Below are 18,836 nucleotides of genomic sequence, written 5' to 3'. Positions count from 1 at the left end.
TCCGCCTCCTGGTAGTTGGGGGCGTGAAGGCTCGGTATCGCTTGGCCATTTTTAAACTTCATGGCAAGAGGGATGGCGCGGGCAGAAATGTAGAAGAATTCCTGCTTCCACGCGCGAAGACTGCGCTCGGTGTCGCAAATCTTCAGACCCTTAATACGGGTCGTCAAGGTGTACCACCCCTGGATGCACCTCCAGGTATAGAAGGTCATCAGGCGGTCCACATGGGGCTCGATGCCCAAAATCCGGCACACCCACTCAAAATGGCGAATCTTGGCGATCGCCATGGGGTGCAGCTCGGTCAAATGAACACCGTGCCTCTCAAGGACACGGTAAACAAATTTTGTCAACGGGAATCTAAGATTCCCATAGACAAAAAATGCAGCATAAACCCCGATCTTGCCTCTGGGGGCATCATACACGGTCTGGTGGGATTCAGGAAACTCAGGCTCGAGATGATCGAGCATGAACTTCCTGACAACATACCGGTACTGATCGCCGGGCAGAGCACACTGGCACTCGCCAGCAGTACCCCTGTCGTCAGCTATAGCTTCAGCATCACGAGAAGACATCTTGCAGAGAAAGAAGAGAACGATTTCGAGAGAATGCTCGATTGAATAAAGGAGTATTCGCCGGAAATCGCCTTAAAGATGAAGAGAAGAGTGAAAAGTGTGAATTGCAAAGTAACCCTCTCCCCCTTTATATAGTAATCGCAATTAATGCGGTGAAATTAATGCGGAGGAGAGAGAAATCGAATGTGCAATGAAACTATGACACGTGGCAAAAACCAAGCTGGCAACAGCTGTTGAAAGGACGTATGCCAGTAATTTCGCGGCCACGCGCCCGAAAAATCGCGCCCACGCGCCTGAAAAAGCGACTGGAATGACCATGTTCTGTCACGTCACCATAACTTCCTGCACGTCCTGACACAGTCAGAAGAAACCGTCGCACGACGTTTCAGAGATTTGGACTGTTCTTATCCTTTCACCAACTCTTCGAATTTCAAAATTCAAAAATTTGAAAATATTAAAAAGTAAGCGGGAAAATACCCCTTACCCCTTGGCAAACAAGTAACCGTAAGACGGATGCGGGTACAGTGTAAAGGCAAAACCCTTCACATACCTAGCACCCGCAGGGAATTGAAGCCAAATAAACCTTGGCAAACAAGTAACCGTAAGACGGATGCGGGTACAGTGTAAAGGCAAAACCCTTCACATACCTAGCACCCGCAGGGAATTGAAGCCAAATAAACCTTGGCAAACAAGTAACCGTAAGACGGATGCGGGTACAGTGTAAAGGCAAAACCCTTCACATACCTAGCACCCGCAGGGAATTGAAGCCAAATAAACCTTGGCAAACAAGTAACCGTAAGACGGATGCGGGTACAGTGTAAAGGCAAAACCCTTCACATACCTAGCACCCGCAGGGAATTGAAGCCAAGTACCTCGGCAACCAAGTAACTATAAGACGGCTGCGGGTACAGTGTTCAGGCAAAACCCTTCACATACCTAGCACCCGCAGGGAATTGACGCCAGGAAAACCTTGGAAGTAAAGTAACCGTAAGACGAGCGCAGGTACAGTGTTAAGGCAAAACCCTTCACATACCTAGCGCTCCGCTGGGAATTGAAACCAAGAAGGATCTTCTGGGCAATGCTTGCGGAAACGGAAATAACATCCCCGCATAGCGGGAACGTCGAGAACTACGTTGTTTGAAGCTCCAGGATGGAATTGGTGGTCTTAACATAATTGATCACTATGTTCAAAACTACCAAAACCTCATGGAAAATCCATACAACTGGGACTCAATGCTCCTGACTTGCGAGGAGGTTACAGACCTACCCGCATCATACCCAAAGACCAAGCAGGAAACTCGGGCATTTCTGCAAGTGACAAGGACTTCCGCGGAAAGAATCCCCATGGAAAACCTTACAAAACCCTTTTCAAAACCCTTTGCTCAAGTCCAAAAGTTCACCTCACTTTATTAAACACTCAGGAGAAGAACATTGGACTGGGGGGACTTGAAGAGGTAGGTCCCAGCAGAGCCCAGTTGGACCCGCAAGACTCACCTTAAACAGGGACGTCTGCGCAGAGACCAACTGGATCCGCAGGACCAACCATGCTCAGAGACGTGACGTCCTTACGCGCAGTACGCAAGCTGGTCCCGCAGGAAATGCCTCCCAATGGTGAAGGACTCCGCCTGTCCCCGCAGCCTCGGATACAAGCCATTAGGGAAGGCCACCCGCGCAGCATGGCTACACGCACAAGGCACTTAGCTCTCGATCATTCAGTGTCACCTGAAGGAATGAGCCAAGCCGGGAGCAATCCCGCACAGAGGCGGGAGGGGGAATACTCCCGCCCAAATAAGCCAGTCCGTATACTGAAGGATCTTTTACTGTACCTGACGAGGTATGGGCGAAAGATCTGATCAGAGATACGACAGCTCATTGATACAGTATGGCGAGCAGCATGCTCCTGTACTGTATCACTATTAGCCGCTGCCTACTCACCAACTACTGTCATACCACGTGCGTAGCCGGCAGTTGGTGGAAAGGGAATAGTACACAGCAGGCCTGGTCACTATCAGCCGCTGCCTACCCACCAACTACCAACAAGGCACGTGCGTAGGCAACTGTTGATGAACAGGAACACTATAGCAGCCGGCCATACCTCCTTGGAAACCTACCTTCGGCTATAAATACCCCAAATGGTATGATCATCTCAACATTACATTATCACATTATCATCATAATATACCTGATATCTGCTCTAGCAATCTCTTAATATACTTTTATATTTAAAGAGCAATCTAGTCTGATTCTCACGCCGGAGGGTGGTCACAAGGAGGAACCCCCCCCCCCTTCTCAGTGACGAGCTCACGGTGTCTGTTTTGCAGGTTATCAGAAGAACCATCTTCCAAGGGTCTAACCCCTCGTGGGAAACATCTATCTAACCCCCAGGTTACCAGTAATCTGCCCGGGGTCTGGTTAGTGTTTCTTCACTTGCAATAAGAGCACACCCGTTTTCGCCATCAGTTTTTGATGCTCAAAACTTCTCTCACTTTGCCATTTCATCATATTATGAGCCAATGGTGACAACCACCCTAGTATTTTCCTTAAAGCCGCCTTCCACTCGCTAGCTAGAACCGGATCACTAGCTGAAAACCGGATTCCTTTTAAACGTGACCTTAACGAGGCACGAATGCTATTAGGTAACATTGAATAACTAGCGTCACGCGCGTCTACACCAACTAGTTAAGGTGACCTTATCATTTTTTCCGTGACAATTATTAAATTAGCGTAATGTAGAGCGAGTGCAGCCGTGCCTAAAGTTGTCGATGACGGTTTTAATATCTTCGAGTTTATATCGAAAAACCCGTGTGACATATGGGTTTTTTCTTGATGTTTTGCACTTTTGGCTAACGGACCCGATACGAAGTTGAACGAGTTTAAAGCGTGATCCGATGGGTAAACTGTGGCCGAAGCCGAAAGGCTTCTAGGCAGTGAATTAGGGTACCCATGATTAATATTAAACATGAGTTTAATTCTTGAAAGAATTGTGATTCACAACTTTTCTTAAGTTGTTTTCGAGCACGGTTAATTCGTCGATCGCTTGATGAAGCGCGGAAGTAGCCGTGACAATATATTAACTATAAAGTTTGTGCCAATTCACCAATAGGTTCATACAATGATTCTTTTGTATATATTTATGAGTATTTGTTGTAGATGTGTACTAAACCTTTTGACGAGAAGTTTGTTTATATACTGGAACTTTAATATCTTAAGATGATTCTTACGTGATAAAGGCGAAGCTTAGAAAATTAAAGTTTGCATTTTGCAAAATTCCGCACTCAAAATGAGGTGGTGAAAGCAAGAAAACAAGTATTAGTGAAACAAAATGGGGGGGGGATAAAATAGTGAGATTGATTCCCATATAAAATGTTATTAATGTAAGAAGCGTGAGAAGTGGTTCTAGCCACCCAGCTAATAAAATCGAAGTAAGAAGTCAATGGTTCAAATACCAAGACAAATAATAACGGGTAAATCGGATATTTGGTCACTAATTTTAGTTGGTTTATCAAATTAAAGTAGACGCCAATCTTTCAATCAACACTACTACATTACAACAACTTGAACCCACACCAAAGCATCAATGCCAATTATGGGTGAAAAAAACCATGCTTAGCCACGCTAAAAATCGGATTGTTTTCTATTTAAGAGGGTTTGGGTTAGTATATAAACAAACTTCTCGTCAAATACAACATTTTTCAAACTCAGTTGTGGCTTGCTTAGAGCTTTATCTCAAAAGCTCGAGCTGGGCTCGTAAAAAATTTTCTCACTCATCCTCGGTTCATTTGGAGCTTTATTTCGGAAACTCAAATGAGGCTCATGAGAAAAATTTTAAACTTGGACTCGGCTCGTTTATTATTTAATCATTTTAGTTATAACTTTTATTAGTTAAGTTTTGAAGAATTTTGGAAGGGAGGGAAGGTGAGTTGGAGGAAAGATATAGGAGTAAAATTCTCATACAAGAATTTTCTAAAACATGTTTCCGAGAGTGAGATAGAGGAGAGAGAACATATGAGAGAGAATGTTTATTGATATGCATCTACAAAAATCACCTCTATTGGTGATCTTCTAAGAATTATATACACACATATTTAATACATTAAATAAATATTATTTTATTAAAACCCCGTTTAAGCTCAAGAGCCATGTGTGGATAGCAAAAAAGAATCGAATTCCTACGAAGATGGCGTTTGTAAGAAGGAATATTCAAGTGTAGGATAATCGGTACCCTCTTTGCGACTCGGGCTATGAGTCGGCGGACCACATTACTACCGGCTGCTTAGTGGCGGCGGTAGTGTGAGAGCATATAAGTCGTCGGTGCAAAGTTTCTCTTATCTTTGGTTTTACGGTTATAGATTTATTAGACCTCTATAAATCTATTGAGCTTGGCGAAGTAGAGAAGAAGGTTTTTCATGGTATTATGATCGTCGCTTGTAGGAGAATTTGGAAGGCGAGAAATGAGAAAGTCTGAGGGTAAAGAGGTTAAGACAAACGAGCTGATTGGATACATAAAGTCGACCGGGTATTTTGGTTCAAGTTTAGGCCAAAAGACAAATAGATTGGTCTAAGTGGTGCAATTTCTTGTTCATATATTTTCCTTGTTAGTTTTTCTTTTTTTTTTTTGGTGGCTTCTCTCCGTTTGTGGAGGTGGCTGCTTGTGGTGTTATGTTTTTTTCGTTTATAAAAGTTACAGTTTTGGAAAAAAAAAAGCTCAAGAGCCAGCTCAAGCTTGATATGTGAAGCTCAAACTCGTACTCGATGTATGCATCATCTGACTGTCCCAATAAACTGCTTCAGCCAATAGCCTTATGTTGTATTTTACATGTATTACCTATATTCTCTTAAAAGGATCACAAAGCTTGTATAGGGTCATACCTCAATACATGTTTGACATCAATAGATAAAGATTCCTTCTAGTAAATAAACACTTGGATTTCTACCTTATAAGTTATACTAATTTATGCATATAGCTATAACATCTGCTCAGCATGTATTATACACCTTTTTTGTTTTAGTGATAAAGCGAGTAAGATAAACCAACTTATTGCAATCGCCAAATAAAGTCCGTTTTTGGCCTGGTCATATACACTACAAAAGAACAAAGGTTCACCTCAATATCGATGAAAGACGTCATATATAAAGCTTGGAAGTAAGAACAAAGGTTCACCTTAATACCGATGAAACAAGTAGCTCGTTCTAAACCAGAATAACAACCAGTTTTAGTAGCGGATAAAATACATAAAATGTGCTTGTTAGGGAGCTGCATCTGCATTATGCCATCCCTTAGTACACGGTGGAATGGCCATGAACTCATCAAATTCCTTCACATGAATATCACAACATTTCCACTGCACCATATACATGACGGTCACAAATAAAATATGTTAAAATGTTTAAAAGGTAACAGAACATACGAAAATAATGTTAAAAGTCTTACCCCTCTCATACGATCATGAAAAACAGCAGGACCGGGATGGTGAGTACAAGCAGTGTCATGATTATCAATTTCTTTAAAAGTTTGACCACATCCTTTGTTTTTGCAAATTTGGGGCTGGTTTATGTCTACAATTTTCTTTACCGGAGGAGGCTTCACACTTTCCTGCGAATCTGAATTACCTTCCTCAGCTTGATTCGAAGGTTTTGAATTCGTATCCTTAACCTGTGAGCCTAAAACAAGTAAAAATAGATTAATAACAGCTGAACAGGTTGACCTCCAAGATAAATTTCTAAAAAGCTAACTAGGCCTGGAAACGGGTCAAGCGGGTTATGGTCGAAACGGGTTTATGCAAAAAATTTTGTTCGGGCCAAAATGGGTTCTAAGCAAAATGAATTTGGATCGATACGGGCATCCGGGTAGTTTTGAAAAAGTATCAATTTGGTTGGGTCAAAACAGGTTTTAGCCAGAATGGAATCGGGTTAAAATGAGTAGTTTAAGAAAAAAACTACCTACCCACCACCAGCCCCACCCCCGAGTTAAGAAGAGTCAGCTTAAAAAAGAGAGGTTCCCACCCACCCCTACATCGGGTTATAAGGAGTCGTTTAGAAAACAGTACCCACCTCACTCTACCCCCAAATTATTATGACTCGTTTTAGAAAAAAAGTATCCGCCCACCCTATCTCCCGGCTTAAATTGAATCGTTTTTAGAAAAAAAGTACCCACCCATCACCGGCGGTGTTAGGGGGTGTTTGGGATTTGCTTATTTTAGCAACTTATAACTTATTGAAAAGGTTAAAAAGGTGTTTGGGATTGTATTAAATGTGAGGGGATAAGTTGATAAGTTACAATATTGTAACTTAGTTATCCCAAAAAATAAGTTATAAGAAGGTACAAATAAGGAATCCCAAGCACCCCCTTAGTGGTGGCGGCAACATTGATGATGGGAGCAATAGGTAGGAGAAAACAAACAATGTTCATTGATGATGGGATTTGCTTATTTTAGCAACTTATAACTTATTGAAAAAGTTAAAAAGGTGTTTGGGATTGTTTTAAATGTGAGGGGATAAGTTGATAAGTTACAATATTGTAACTTAGTTATCCCAAAAAATAATTTATAAGAAAGTAAAAATAAGGAATCCCAAACACCCCCTTAGTGGTGGCGGCGACACGGATGATGGGAGCAATAAGTAGGCGAAAACAAACAATGTTCATTGGTAGTGCTAACCCATTTTGACCCGTTACTAATATAAGGCAACCCAGTCTGACCTGTTGACTAACTTAAGGTGACCCATATTAACCTATTGACTAATTTAAGGTTACCAAATCAACCCATATCCAACTTATTTTTTAAACAATTGGTCAAAACTGTAGTGTGCAGAATAAACCAAGTTGAGTAGATTGAGATAAGTTTAGATTCAAACCATGGTCAGAACAAAAGAATCCTTGTCGGCATCTAGGGCAAGCTTCTTTAGCTGACACATTAGTTACAGGAGCTGTTGTTTTGATTGTTGGCTTTGGAGCAGCAGGAGCCTTTGCTAACACCGGCTTTTCTGTTGTGTGTTTACCAGTCTTGCATCTTGAATGAGACAAAAAAACGAGTGATTAACTGACATAATAATGCGCAATGCAACAATATACATACATACAAAAAACAGTATGATTAAAAATAAACAGCACTGCAAAAAACGTACCCAGGAATTTCAAGAAATAAACTGAAATCATGACTCCTTTTTTTGCAACAACTCCACTCTTTCATTCCATCGTGAAAAAAAGGCTGAAATACAAGTAGTTAACATACGTGTATAGGATAAAATAAAGGCACTAACTAACAACAATAAAGTAGGAAGATGATGAAAACTTACTCCCTGAAGTATTAAGAATGTCCAGTCAGTAAGCAAGGCCCATGCACACAAAACAAACGAATTAGAAAGCCGAGAAACAAATTCAGCAACAGAATTTTTTATAACAAAAATACAAATACAGCTAATCACTTAATTGAAACAATTGTAACAAAATAATGGTTAAATGATCAATAAGTGAATAAATAACAAGTTTCACTGTATAGTTTTGCTTTAAGAAAGAACACCAACAAAAAATTTTCTAGCTTTGTAAAAACAAAACAACAATACATATAAGATATTACATTCGCGTATAAGATGCTAAAGGATGTGGTCAAAATCCAACACGGGAGACTAGTGTGATGAAGTTATTGTAGCACATAGTTCCTCATATTTATGTCCATAAAATGGTAAGCTAAGTAATAATTCCTCATGTATATTAATGCTTGTGTATCTAGCGTTTTCCTTTCATCTTCTTAGAATAATATTGATAAACCTAATATATTTGTTCCAGTGCTTGCTATAGTTTAAGTTGTATAACCTAGGGCATTTTCAATAAAATTTAAAGTTGTTTTGCTACTTTCTAGAGTCTAGACTGTTATAGTGCCATAACTGAAATTGAAATTTTCATCTTATCATGTTCAACTACATATACTCTGTGTATGTTTAAATCGCATAACGCACACCTTCAAATCGAGACTTAAAATTTCCAAAATCCTCTATATCTCGGTAATCCGAGATGACTAGAAACCAGATTAGAATCTCTAGCAGAGTAGCAGGGGCCAAGGATGGGTTTCTTTAACAAATACTGGCACCGTACCGAACAAGTGCCAGTATTTGTTTTTTCATGTTTCCAATATCGGTACCGAAACGAAAGAATCAGTATGTTATTCGGTATATGGTGCCGCTCTCATCCCTATGCTTGACTACATATACTTTGTATAAGTTTAAATTGTATAACGCAAGCGTCCAAATCACGAGTTAAAATTTCCAAAATCCTCTATATCTCGGTAATCCAACATAACTGGAAACAAGATTGGAACCTCTAATAGAGATGAGCTTTTTTTACGGAGTACAACCAAACACAATCGGTGACAGTATCTGTTTATTCATGTTTTCGGTATCAGTACCATTTTGTTTCGGCATTATCAGTGGTATCTATACCGACCAATCACAGTCGGTAGTCGGTACCAGTATTTGTTTTTTCATGTTTTCGGTATCTGTACCATTCTGTTGTTTCATTATTTTAAATGGTACTGATACCAACCAAACACAATCAGTAGTTCGGTACTAGTATTTGTGTTTTCATGTTTTCAGCATCGATGCCCTTTTGTTGTTTCAGTATTTTTAATGGTACTGATACTGACCAAACACAATCGGTACCAGTAGTTGTTTTTTCATGTTTTCAGTATCGGAACCACTCTGTTGTTTCAGTATTTTCAATTGTAATGATACCGACCAAACACAATCAGGTATTTGGCTTTTCATTATTTAGTATTGGTACCGGTATTTTGGTTTTTTCATGTTTTTAGTATCGGAACAATTCTGTTGTTTCATTATTTGAAATGGTACTGATACCGACCAAACACAATCGGTACTGGTATTTGTTTTCTCATGTTTTCAGTATCAGCCCCATTCTGTTTCAGTATTTTAAATGGTACTGGCATCAATCAATACAGAACCGAAAAAATTTCATACGGTATTCGGCATAAGTTTTTACACTTTTAACTAGTTTTCAGTATGACGTTACCTACCTATCTCATCCCTAATCTCTAGCAATAATTAACCTACAGTTACGCAATTAATTACTAATATACTCCAACAACAGCTCAATACAAAAACACCTGTTAACCTAAGATAAACTATACAATCAATTGATCAATTACTAATGTAGTCTAATCTAACAATAGCTCAATACAAAAACAACAGTTAACCTAAATCTATGCAATTAATCAATTACTAATGTACTCTAGCAATATCTCAATCAATAGATAAACCTGTTAACCTAAAATAAACTTATGCTATTAATCAATTACTACTAATGTACTCAACAATATCTCAACAGATAAACCTGCTAACCTAAAATTTGCAACCAATTAGTAATGTACTCAACAATAACATCTTCATACAGAAACCTGTAAACCTATTCTTCATTAACATCATGATAATAACGAACGATCTGTTAACTAATTAATAAATAGAGAAAACTGAAACTGACTGACCGATTCGTGATACGTGCAGGAGTCATCAGGATTATCGTCTTCGGTAAACGTAGCGTTGCAGCCGATCCTCTGACACCGAAGCTGGTTCGCCATTGATTTGATTCGATTTGATTGCTTTGATTTGATTAGTTTCCGATTATTCGATGGATGCTTCTAGTAGCAGCGGAAGTTGTCAATAGTGGATTGACTCCGGTGTACGACTCACTATTATATTTCTTTATCGGTATAAATCAGGTTTCGGTTTCTTATAAAATTCGTATCAGGACAAGTTGGAATTGGTTCCATCTCTACTGGGTTAAAACCAGGACCCGACCTTGTAAATCTAGATAAAACCCCGATCATACACGAAAACAGCTCCGGTTAATAAAAATACCTTATTTGCCCACCTCTGTATTCACGTATACTATCGAGCCGGGGGTCTCACCGGAAGCAGCCTCTCTATCCCTATGGGATAGAGGTAAGGTTGTCTACATCTTACCCTCCTCAGACCCTAACATAGCTTTGCTATTGGTGGGATATACTGAGTACGATGATGATGATGATGTATTCACGTATACACCGGGGTGTGTACGTTTTGTTTTGATTCGGTACTTTGGTCTAAATCAAAACCAAAGTCATCGGGTATACAATTTTATTACCCCAATTGATTTGTGTTAATAAGTTTGTTGTATATTGTTAGTTTTTTGATTTTCAGGAATAATCAAAACCATACATGAAATAAAGGTATAAATACATGAAGTGAAAGTTTAAATACATGAAATCTAGTTACAAAAGCTAGAAATATCTTATTATAAGAATAAATCGGTTATGTTTGGTTAACCAAGGATACAGTATAAACTGATAACTGATTTTCGGCTGATCTTTTTGGTTAACTTGGTTTGACCATGTTGCTAATGCAATGTTGGATGTAATTCTAAACAGGAAACGTGAAACAACGAACAAATCTGGGTGACTTAATTTTTAGATTTTTTTTTTTAGTTGAATTATGAAATTTATAATGAAAGTTTGTTTTTAAAAGTATAATGTATGTTTTAACTAAAAAAGTAAAGAAAGAAATGATGTATACGGTAATTGAAAATAGTGGTGCAACTAAAGATTTGAATGATGTGATTCTGGACTTCTGGTGTAGTTCATAATGGTTAATGCAAAAAGCAAGGTGACAGAGTGTAATTTATAAAGCTCAAGGTTGCTCCATGGTATTTTAGAAACAACACTATGTATTAACTACTGATTTGTTTTTAAAAATTTATAACATGTGATGTTTTTGTTGAATGGCCTTTTGATGGTGAATGCAATGGTACGAATGGGGTAGGGATATGTCACACCCCGATCAAAGGCGGCGGAACACGCCGGGGTGCAACGTGATTGGACAAATATACAAGACACTATTTAAAGTGACAATATTTAATCAACTCATTTATTTCATAAATCGATAATCAACACATCTCTTTCACACAAACAAATTGAATACAAGTAACAATTATATTATTTGTTTTACTAATAACCTAATAGTCTTGGTAACGTTTTTGTCAAGTCCTTGAGTCAACAAAAGTCAAACCTGTAACATTTCATAAAATAAAGTTTGTCAACACAAAGGTTGATGAGCAATTCATAAGTTTGAGCATATAAGTATATAGTAAGAAAAGAAAGCCACAAAACTTGTATACAAACCAATAAATAAAAGCAACAACTTGGATAAATTGACAATCGCTAATAGAATTACGTTAGCGCCACCTAACTACAAGGGGTTGCCAAGTAGTCTAGGATTTTATAGTTATCGTTAATTGCATTACGTTAATGACACCTTGCTATGAGGGGTTGCCAAATGGTCTAGGATTTATAGTTCCACCATCCAAAAGCGATAAACACATAAGCATGTAAGCATAGAACACCAAATCGAGCAATTATTTAAGTAAGGTATACAATCACGTTTGTGGGTTTAAGATTCAAGTAAATAAAGCATTTAGTTTGATAAGTATGAAATGTCACCCCAAAACGAAAGATAGAAAACGGGGTATGAAAGTACTCACTTTCAAGTATGAATTTGGTCGGTAAAGAGTGCGAAAACGGAAGGTCGAAGTTTAACGAGCAAGGCCTACGTAAAAGTAAAGGTCTTGTATTAGAAAGATTGTTCTTGAAAAACTTTAAAATAAAAGACAATAAATATAAATAATTAAAGTTAAAGGTTTAAAATGTAACTATTTAATAATTTATAATAATAACCTTTTAAAATGTAAGTTTGCTCGAAGCTGAGTTAAAGTATCTAACCTTATTATTTACTTAACCTATGTTAAGTAATAAGGTGGGTAAAATGCAAGAATGCAAATTACTTTGGGACAAAGATACTAAAACGGGTTTCAACGAGTGTTTGGGGTTGTTGGTTCGGGCCTTGATAATTGGTCAGACCCAAAGTCAACTTTCTAAAATAATAAATGTTATGAGATAACTCAATAAAACTTAATAAGACTTAACCAAGTATTTAGTTCTATTGTTTTAGAACTAACAACGTACGTTAAGCGAGTATTCGGTTTTTGTCGGTCCAAGCTATTTTATGAGATCAAGTTAGATCCAACATTTCCAGGTACTTAAGAAAAAATAAAAATCATTTTGTAAACTATTTTAACTTTTTAAGAGAAATATACAAGTCTTGATAGCTAAAAACACACTTATGTGTCTTAAGTGAGTAAAAATCGGATTGGTTCGTTTTCCATCTCACAATATGTTCCTTGATGGTTTCCACATGCCCAAATATCATAGATCTTGTATAATAATTTATAAATAAAAAATATTTAAGTATTACAACTAAAAAGTTAACAACAAGTCTTTTAAGCAAAGTTTCGGTTTGGTTCGGTTTCCATCTCCCAATGAGTTCATAGATGGATTTCACATGCTTAATATCAAAGAACTTGTAAAAATGATTTTTGAAACTCAAATCTAACAATAAATATGTTTAAACAACTATTTTAACAAAATAGTAAGTAAAAGTTCGGTTTCCGGTCTAGAGCTATTTACGGTCGAACCGAAGCATAGACTCTTAGAACCCATAACCATGGAACTTGTAAGAAGATAAACAAACTAAAATGAGCAGAAATTAGTCATGGTTAGTATGTGCAAACAAGTTATATAAGTGTGTGTATATATCAAGAACACGAAGTCTTTCATGAAGCCTTGCCTTGCGAGGTCGAAACTTAACCGATCGGAACCGGAGAAGCAACTACCAAAGGAAACAAGGGGTGTGTATTATATATATGTTGTACCACCATATTCAAGTGTTAGTAATGTTAGATAAACAAGTTAAAATGAAAGACTATGGTTAGTTTGACTTGGGAAGTCAAATTACTAATAATATGAAGAACAACATTTAGATCTTTGATATTTGAGAAAGAATTTAGAGTAAAAATTGAATGAGAGTAAGGATGAATGAAGAAAAGGGTCTTGATAATAGAGGATAAGGTTGAGAGGATCATGCCTCAAACACTATATTCAGAAATTTTCAAAAGTTATAAGAGAAAAAAGTTATATTATTAAAATAAAAACTAAACCTTTTTTAAATAGTTTATAACTTGTATCTTGGTGTGCTGTGCTTTGGAAACTTGTAATTCACTATTTATAAAACTTCTTAGTAATATTAATGAGGTTTTGTACTCGTGCATTGTTTCATAATATAATAGGTGATTAAACACGTCTAAGGAGTAGTTAGAATATCACATGAGGTTTTGGTTTTGGTTTTGGTTTTGTTAATTTCCCATTTTAATTCTCTCTAGTTTTCTTTGTTGTTGGCCTTGTTGCATTGTTTTGTTTTCTTTTTTTTTTCTTTTTTTTTTTCTCTTTTCCTAGCCTCTGGTTAGTTTTTATATAGTCCAGCCTTAAAAAAAAGTGAATAGTTATAGCGTAATTCAATTCAATAGTATAATTTTAGTCAAGAAACTAATGATTCGATTATAGGTTTTTTATTTTTTAAATGATTTGCATGGTTCAAATCATGCTTATGTATCAACATCAGAACTGAATCACTATTAAATTAACCTCTGCATTCGTTTATAACTAGTGCATATTATTAGGAGTAAGTATTCTATATTCCACAACATTTTATAAATGATTTATCTGTTCTCGTTTGTGTTTGTGAAGTTCATGGACAAGTTAATTTCTTAATAACCGAACACGAATGAGAAATTTCGTTCAATTAGAAGTTCACGAATAGTCCACTTGTCCAATGAAATCTTAACGGACAAACATGAACAAGGTCACGTCTTGTTTAATTCGTTCATAGCCCTATGAACATATATGTTGTTTTTTTTCTTTTAACCCAGAATCTAATTAATTAAGTTAACCGAAGAAAATAACTATTGTAAACTTTTTTCATTCAACTTTAAATTTGGATAGGTAAATGGTTATTAATCTATTATTATGTGTGTTTATTTTCTAAAGAGACACAAAAATAGGGCTATTCACGAGCCGAGTCGAATCGAGCGAAGGTTTACTCGTTGCTTTGGCTTGTTTACAACCGAACCAAACCGAACGACTGAAATTCGAGCCGAGCAAAAATCGAAACAAGCCAAAATCGAATCGAGCATTTTTCGAACGAACGTCGAGCGATTTCGAGCATTATTTATTTCTTTTTCACTTTAAAATTTTCAATAAAAAACAAATTTGAAGGTTGTAAATAATATATTTTATAAATAAATTAGTAGTTTCTAAACAAACGTGTAATATATTGTAATTTTTTTATTAAAAAATAAGTTTGAAGTGAGATATAATGATCATTTAAACAAACTTCTAGTATTCTAAAAACTTGAATCGAACAAATAAAACTATAAAATTGACGGAATCGAAAAATTTAAAGGGGTAAAAATAATTGTAAGCTTGTATTTATGTGTTTTGTCTATATATTTATATATTTGTTCATATCTATACTATATAATAAATAAAAGTTTTTAATGCCACATGGCATCATACAAGATAGTTTCTTACAAAATTTCCCACATCTCTCTCTTATTAAATACATTTCTCTTTTTATTAATAGTTTTATATTTAACTTTTTATTCCCTTCTTAATCAATTATTCTCTTTTTAATAATTATTTTTTAATTTAAAATTTAATGCATAGATATATTATTTAGTTTTATATAAATATGTTGTATTAGTTATTAATATTAAGCTTTTATATAAGTTGGATGTGGCTCAATAATAGAGTCCTCACTTTACTAGTGAGAGGTAGGGGGTTCAAACCTCACTATCACCAACTTATATGAGAGATATGAGGGATGACCCTGGTTTGCCAGGGTTCGAGTCCTGATCTCACCCGGTTTTACCGGCTCCTCGCTGTCGTGTCGTTCGGCGGGCGTGGGGGTTGGGTTTTATCCGGTGAATCCCTCAACAGGTGGACCGCTAGGGGCTCCGTCCGTCCGGACTAGTGGCCAGCTCGGGCTACCTTTAGCCAATGGGGGCCGCGTACGGAGTACCCGGCGTTACTTAGTTGGTCGTTCAAAAAAAAATATATATTAAGCTTTTATAAGTAATAAATTTTCACGTTGATTTAGACAAAATAATTAATTTCAAATAAATAAATTCTAACTTTATGTTTGTTTTGCAATGAAGATTAATATAAGCTAAAGTCAATCACTAAAGATGATTTGATTTGTTTTGAGACAACCTATTTTAACGTGTGGTAGGTTATGTGTTTCATTATCTAAAGTTGAAATAAAAAACAAAACGAAACATCTAATTTTGATATGTAGGTTAATATTATATATAAAAAAATATTTAGAGATTTGTGAATTTTCAACAACTTTTTATTCCCATATTGTGTAATATGTAATTGATTCTACCATATATTATATCTTTATATCATTTGAACATATTTACATTGTGTTATTATATAAACAAATTTATTTATTCTAACTCGTGTTCTACATGGGTCTTAATGCCATTACACATGAGTGATCCTTACAAAATTTTTTCATTTCTCTCATGTTAAATATATATTTCTTTTTCTTAATAATAGTTTTATATGTTATTCTTTTTTTTCTTTTCAATCTATTATTATTGAGTGAACTGCGGTTTTCATTCCTATGTCGAAATCTGCAGTTTTAGTCCAATAGTTTTCCCTCATCTCTCATATTAACTATGTTGATCCTTACAAGGTTTTCCCTCATCTCTCTCCTATTAACTACATTTATCTTTTTAATATTTCATTTCAATTTTTAATAATTACATCCTAATTTAAAAGAATTAATATCATCATAAATATGTTAATTTGTTTAATATAAAATGTCGTGCGTTAGTTGTTAGTATTAGATTTTTATAAGTAACCAATACGAAACATGTGGAATTCTTTAACCGATTAAAGTATCAAACATTGTTCAAGTCAAAACAGTTTAAGATTATAATGAGTTTTGGTCCACGAGTTGGTTTAAAAAAGTTGTCATTTACAACTAAGTTTTGATATAGAAAATAACAAAGAAATAATTTATGATTTATGAAATTTCTAACAACTTTTTTATTTCCAAATTGCATAATGTGTAAATTTTTTACTGTATAATATGTCTTTATATATGTGATACATGTTTTTTTCGTATTTCACATTATGTTATTTAAAAAAAATTACTTATTCTAACCCGTGTGCTACACGGGTAACTAACCTAGTATAATTATATATAAAATAAATTAAAAATATTCGAGCCGAACCGAACCGAGCAGACCTTTGCTCGTTGCTTGGCTCGTTTACAAACCGAACCGAGCAGAGCGGCTCGTATTCAATCGAGCGTAAAAACGAGCGAGCATTTTTCGAGCAATTTCCGAGCGAGCGGCCAGCGAGTTCGTGCGACGAGCGGTTTGGACGGCCCTACACAAAAGACAAGTCTAGAACACAAACCCAATTCCGACATACATCTCATTAGAGCTTAATGTAAACTAACACCCATTAATCCATTATTGGCTTATTGCCAATTTGTTACGTCCTTTTCAGGAATTGATTACCATGTGCTTGCATTATCCTTATTTAGTTATTTATGAACTAGTTTGAGACCCGTATATTACACGGGTAATTGTTGAAAATTTTAAACTTTGACCATTAAGTGAAATACAGTCAACAAATTGATCTATATTGTTAATACAATTACAATTAATTTAAAATTACATAAATTAAATAGCTAAGATTACACAAATATGTTACAAATATGTAAAAACTTCATTTTACACTACATTTGTGATTGCATAGCAGGTATACATTATTTATCAAAAATCAAATTTTTAGTCCATGTCTGCTTGTAACTCTTAATAAAGTAACATATAGGTCTGCTTATAATTCTTGATATAGCTATATATAGTTGTCCGTGTGACAAAAAAGGTTCTCCAAATACATACCAACTCTAGATAAATGATAATATATATCCATGATACTAATAAAAAAATATTCATACACATAAAATATCATAGCTTTTAATCAATTAATATGATGTCATTTAAGAACATCTCCTCATGCTTATAAATAAAACGTAATTATCCCAAAAACCATATAGATGAACTTTGATGATATAATTATCTTTACAATCTTTACAATTTGAAATTGATTGATCATGATAAAGTTGTTCTCATTAATATTTTGTGTATGACAAATTTTTAATTGACTTTATATTTTACGATTAAAAATTGTATAATCAAGCAACATAAAAACCGAAAATTTAAATATAACAAAATGATTTGTTTATTTCTATGAATGTAACTGTCAGAAAAATTAAAATACATACTAACATTAAAACCATGTTCAAATAATAGTGATTATTATGAGTTAAAAGAATATTATAAGATTTAAAGTTGCATAATATGAATGTAGTGATTCTTATTTATAATCGTTGAAAGTAGGGCTGCCACTTTTACCCATAACATGAAACCCAACCCAAGAAAACCCGTACCTGAACCCAAACTAACCTGACCTGAGAAACTCGAACCCAAGAAAATACTAACCCGAACCGAAGTAATTCGGGTTGGTTCTTGGGTCCGAATTCTAGGTTTCGGGTCAACCCGAAAACTTTTAGTTTTAAAATCATATGTATTTATAGGTATTAAAGGCTAAGCCTTAGCCGCTGACGTTATCATAATCTAGTCCAAGTCGATTGTTATCATTCCACATATTATGAATCGAATATTTATTGTTTATTATTTTGAATATATATTATAATAAACACTTTAATTAACACTTCAAAATTCACTAATCGTCTCTTGTCAATCCATATGGAGATTACTTATTATATGTAGTAAGAGATTTAGTAGGAATAAATCTACAATTTTAATGTCATATATTGAAATGACTTAAAAGATAAGGATCATATATGAAAACTGGTTGAAAGAAAGGTGAAAAGGGCTATGATATTGATAAGTGACAAAAATGGTAGGCTTTTATTAAAATAGATTTTACTTTAGTATCATCACTCTTTATTAAATTGATGATTCACTAACAATGGGTTGGGTAGCAATGTGGGAACCGGATCATATTACATAATACATATCATGATGACAATCAAACTTATAAAATGAATGAGTATCACTGACCCACTGATCTGACGGTAAAGGTAGTCAATAGTTACTAATGTAAACCCGCCGGTGATTGGTCGTTGAAAATCGAACTGTGGGTAATCTGATTTTGCGACATATTATTTAACGGCGGAGTAATAAGAGACATATTACTGATTACTTTTGAAGGATCATCTACATACATGCACTTGTTCGGATCATATAGACCTATACAAGTCATACATTCATTATTTTTTTTATATTTT

General features: G+C 35.4%; 1 protein-coding gene across 2 annotated transcripts; it reads right to left on the bottom strand.

Annotated features, from left to right (window-relative positions):
• Window positions 1-5,638: 5,638 nt before the first annotated feature.
• Window positions 5,639-10,177, bottom strand: LOC143627092 (cysteine and histidine-rich domain-containing protein RAR1-like). 2 transcript variants are annotated; one of them, XM_077096990.1, is made up of 6 exons: window positions 10,061-10,176; window positions 7,863-7,865; window positions 7,692-7,774; window positions 7,422-7,576; window positions 6,001-6,230; window positions 5,639-5,911 (listed from the first exon to the last, which is right to left on the bottom strand). In XM_077096990.1, the coding sequence occupies exons 1-6, from the start codon at window positions 10,151-10,153 to the stop codon at window positions 5,816-5,818; spliced, it is 660 nt and encodes a 219-aa protein (XP_076953105.1). In that variant the 5' UTR covers window positions 10,154-10,176; the 3' UTR covers window positions 5,639-5,815. The 2 variants fall into 2 exon arrangements, with proteins under 2 accessions (XP_076953105.1, XP_076953104.1); XM_077096989.1 differs by lacking the exon at window positions 7,863-7,865 and having other exon boundaries at window positions 5,642-5,911; window positions 10,057-10,177.
• Window positions 10,178-18,836: the final 8,659 nt, after the last annotated feature.

Source organism: Bidens hawaiensis, unplaced genomic scaffold (assembly GCF_021521415.1).
Source record: "Bidens hawaiensis isolate Kalapana, Puna unplaced genomic scaffold, B.hawaiensis_p1.1 tig00004595_1, whole genome shotgun sequence".
Classification (NCBI taxonomy): domain Eukaryota; kingdom Viridiplantae; phylum Streptophyta; class Magnoliopsida; order Asterales; family Asteraceae; genus Bidens; species Bidens hawaiensis.
This window is presented reverse-complemented; position numbering and strand designations above follow the sequence as displayed.

Coding starts and splice junctions, on each gene's coding strand:
- LOC143627092 (XM_077096990.1), bottom strand. CDS start 10,153: ATGGCGAACCAGCTTCGGTGTCAGAGGATCGGCTGCAACGCTACGTTT. Junction 7,577..7,691: donor TTATTTCTTGAAATTCCTGG/GTACGTTTTTTG, acceptor GTCTCATTCAAG/ATGCAAGACTGGTAAACACA. Junction 5,912..6,000: donor TTCATGATCGTATGAGAGGG/GTAAGACTTTTA, acceptor TATATGGTGCAG/TGGAAATGTTGTGATATTCA.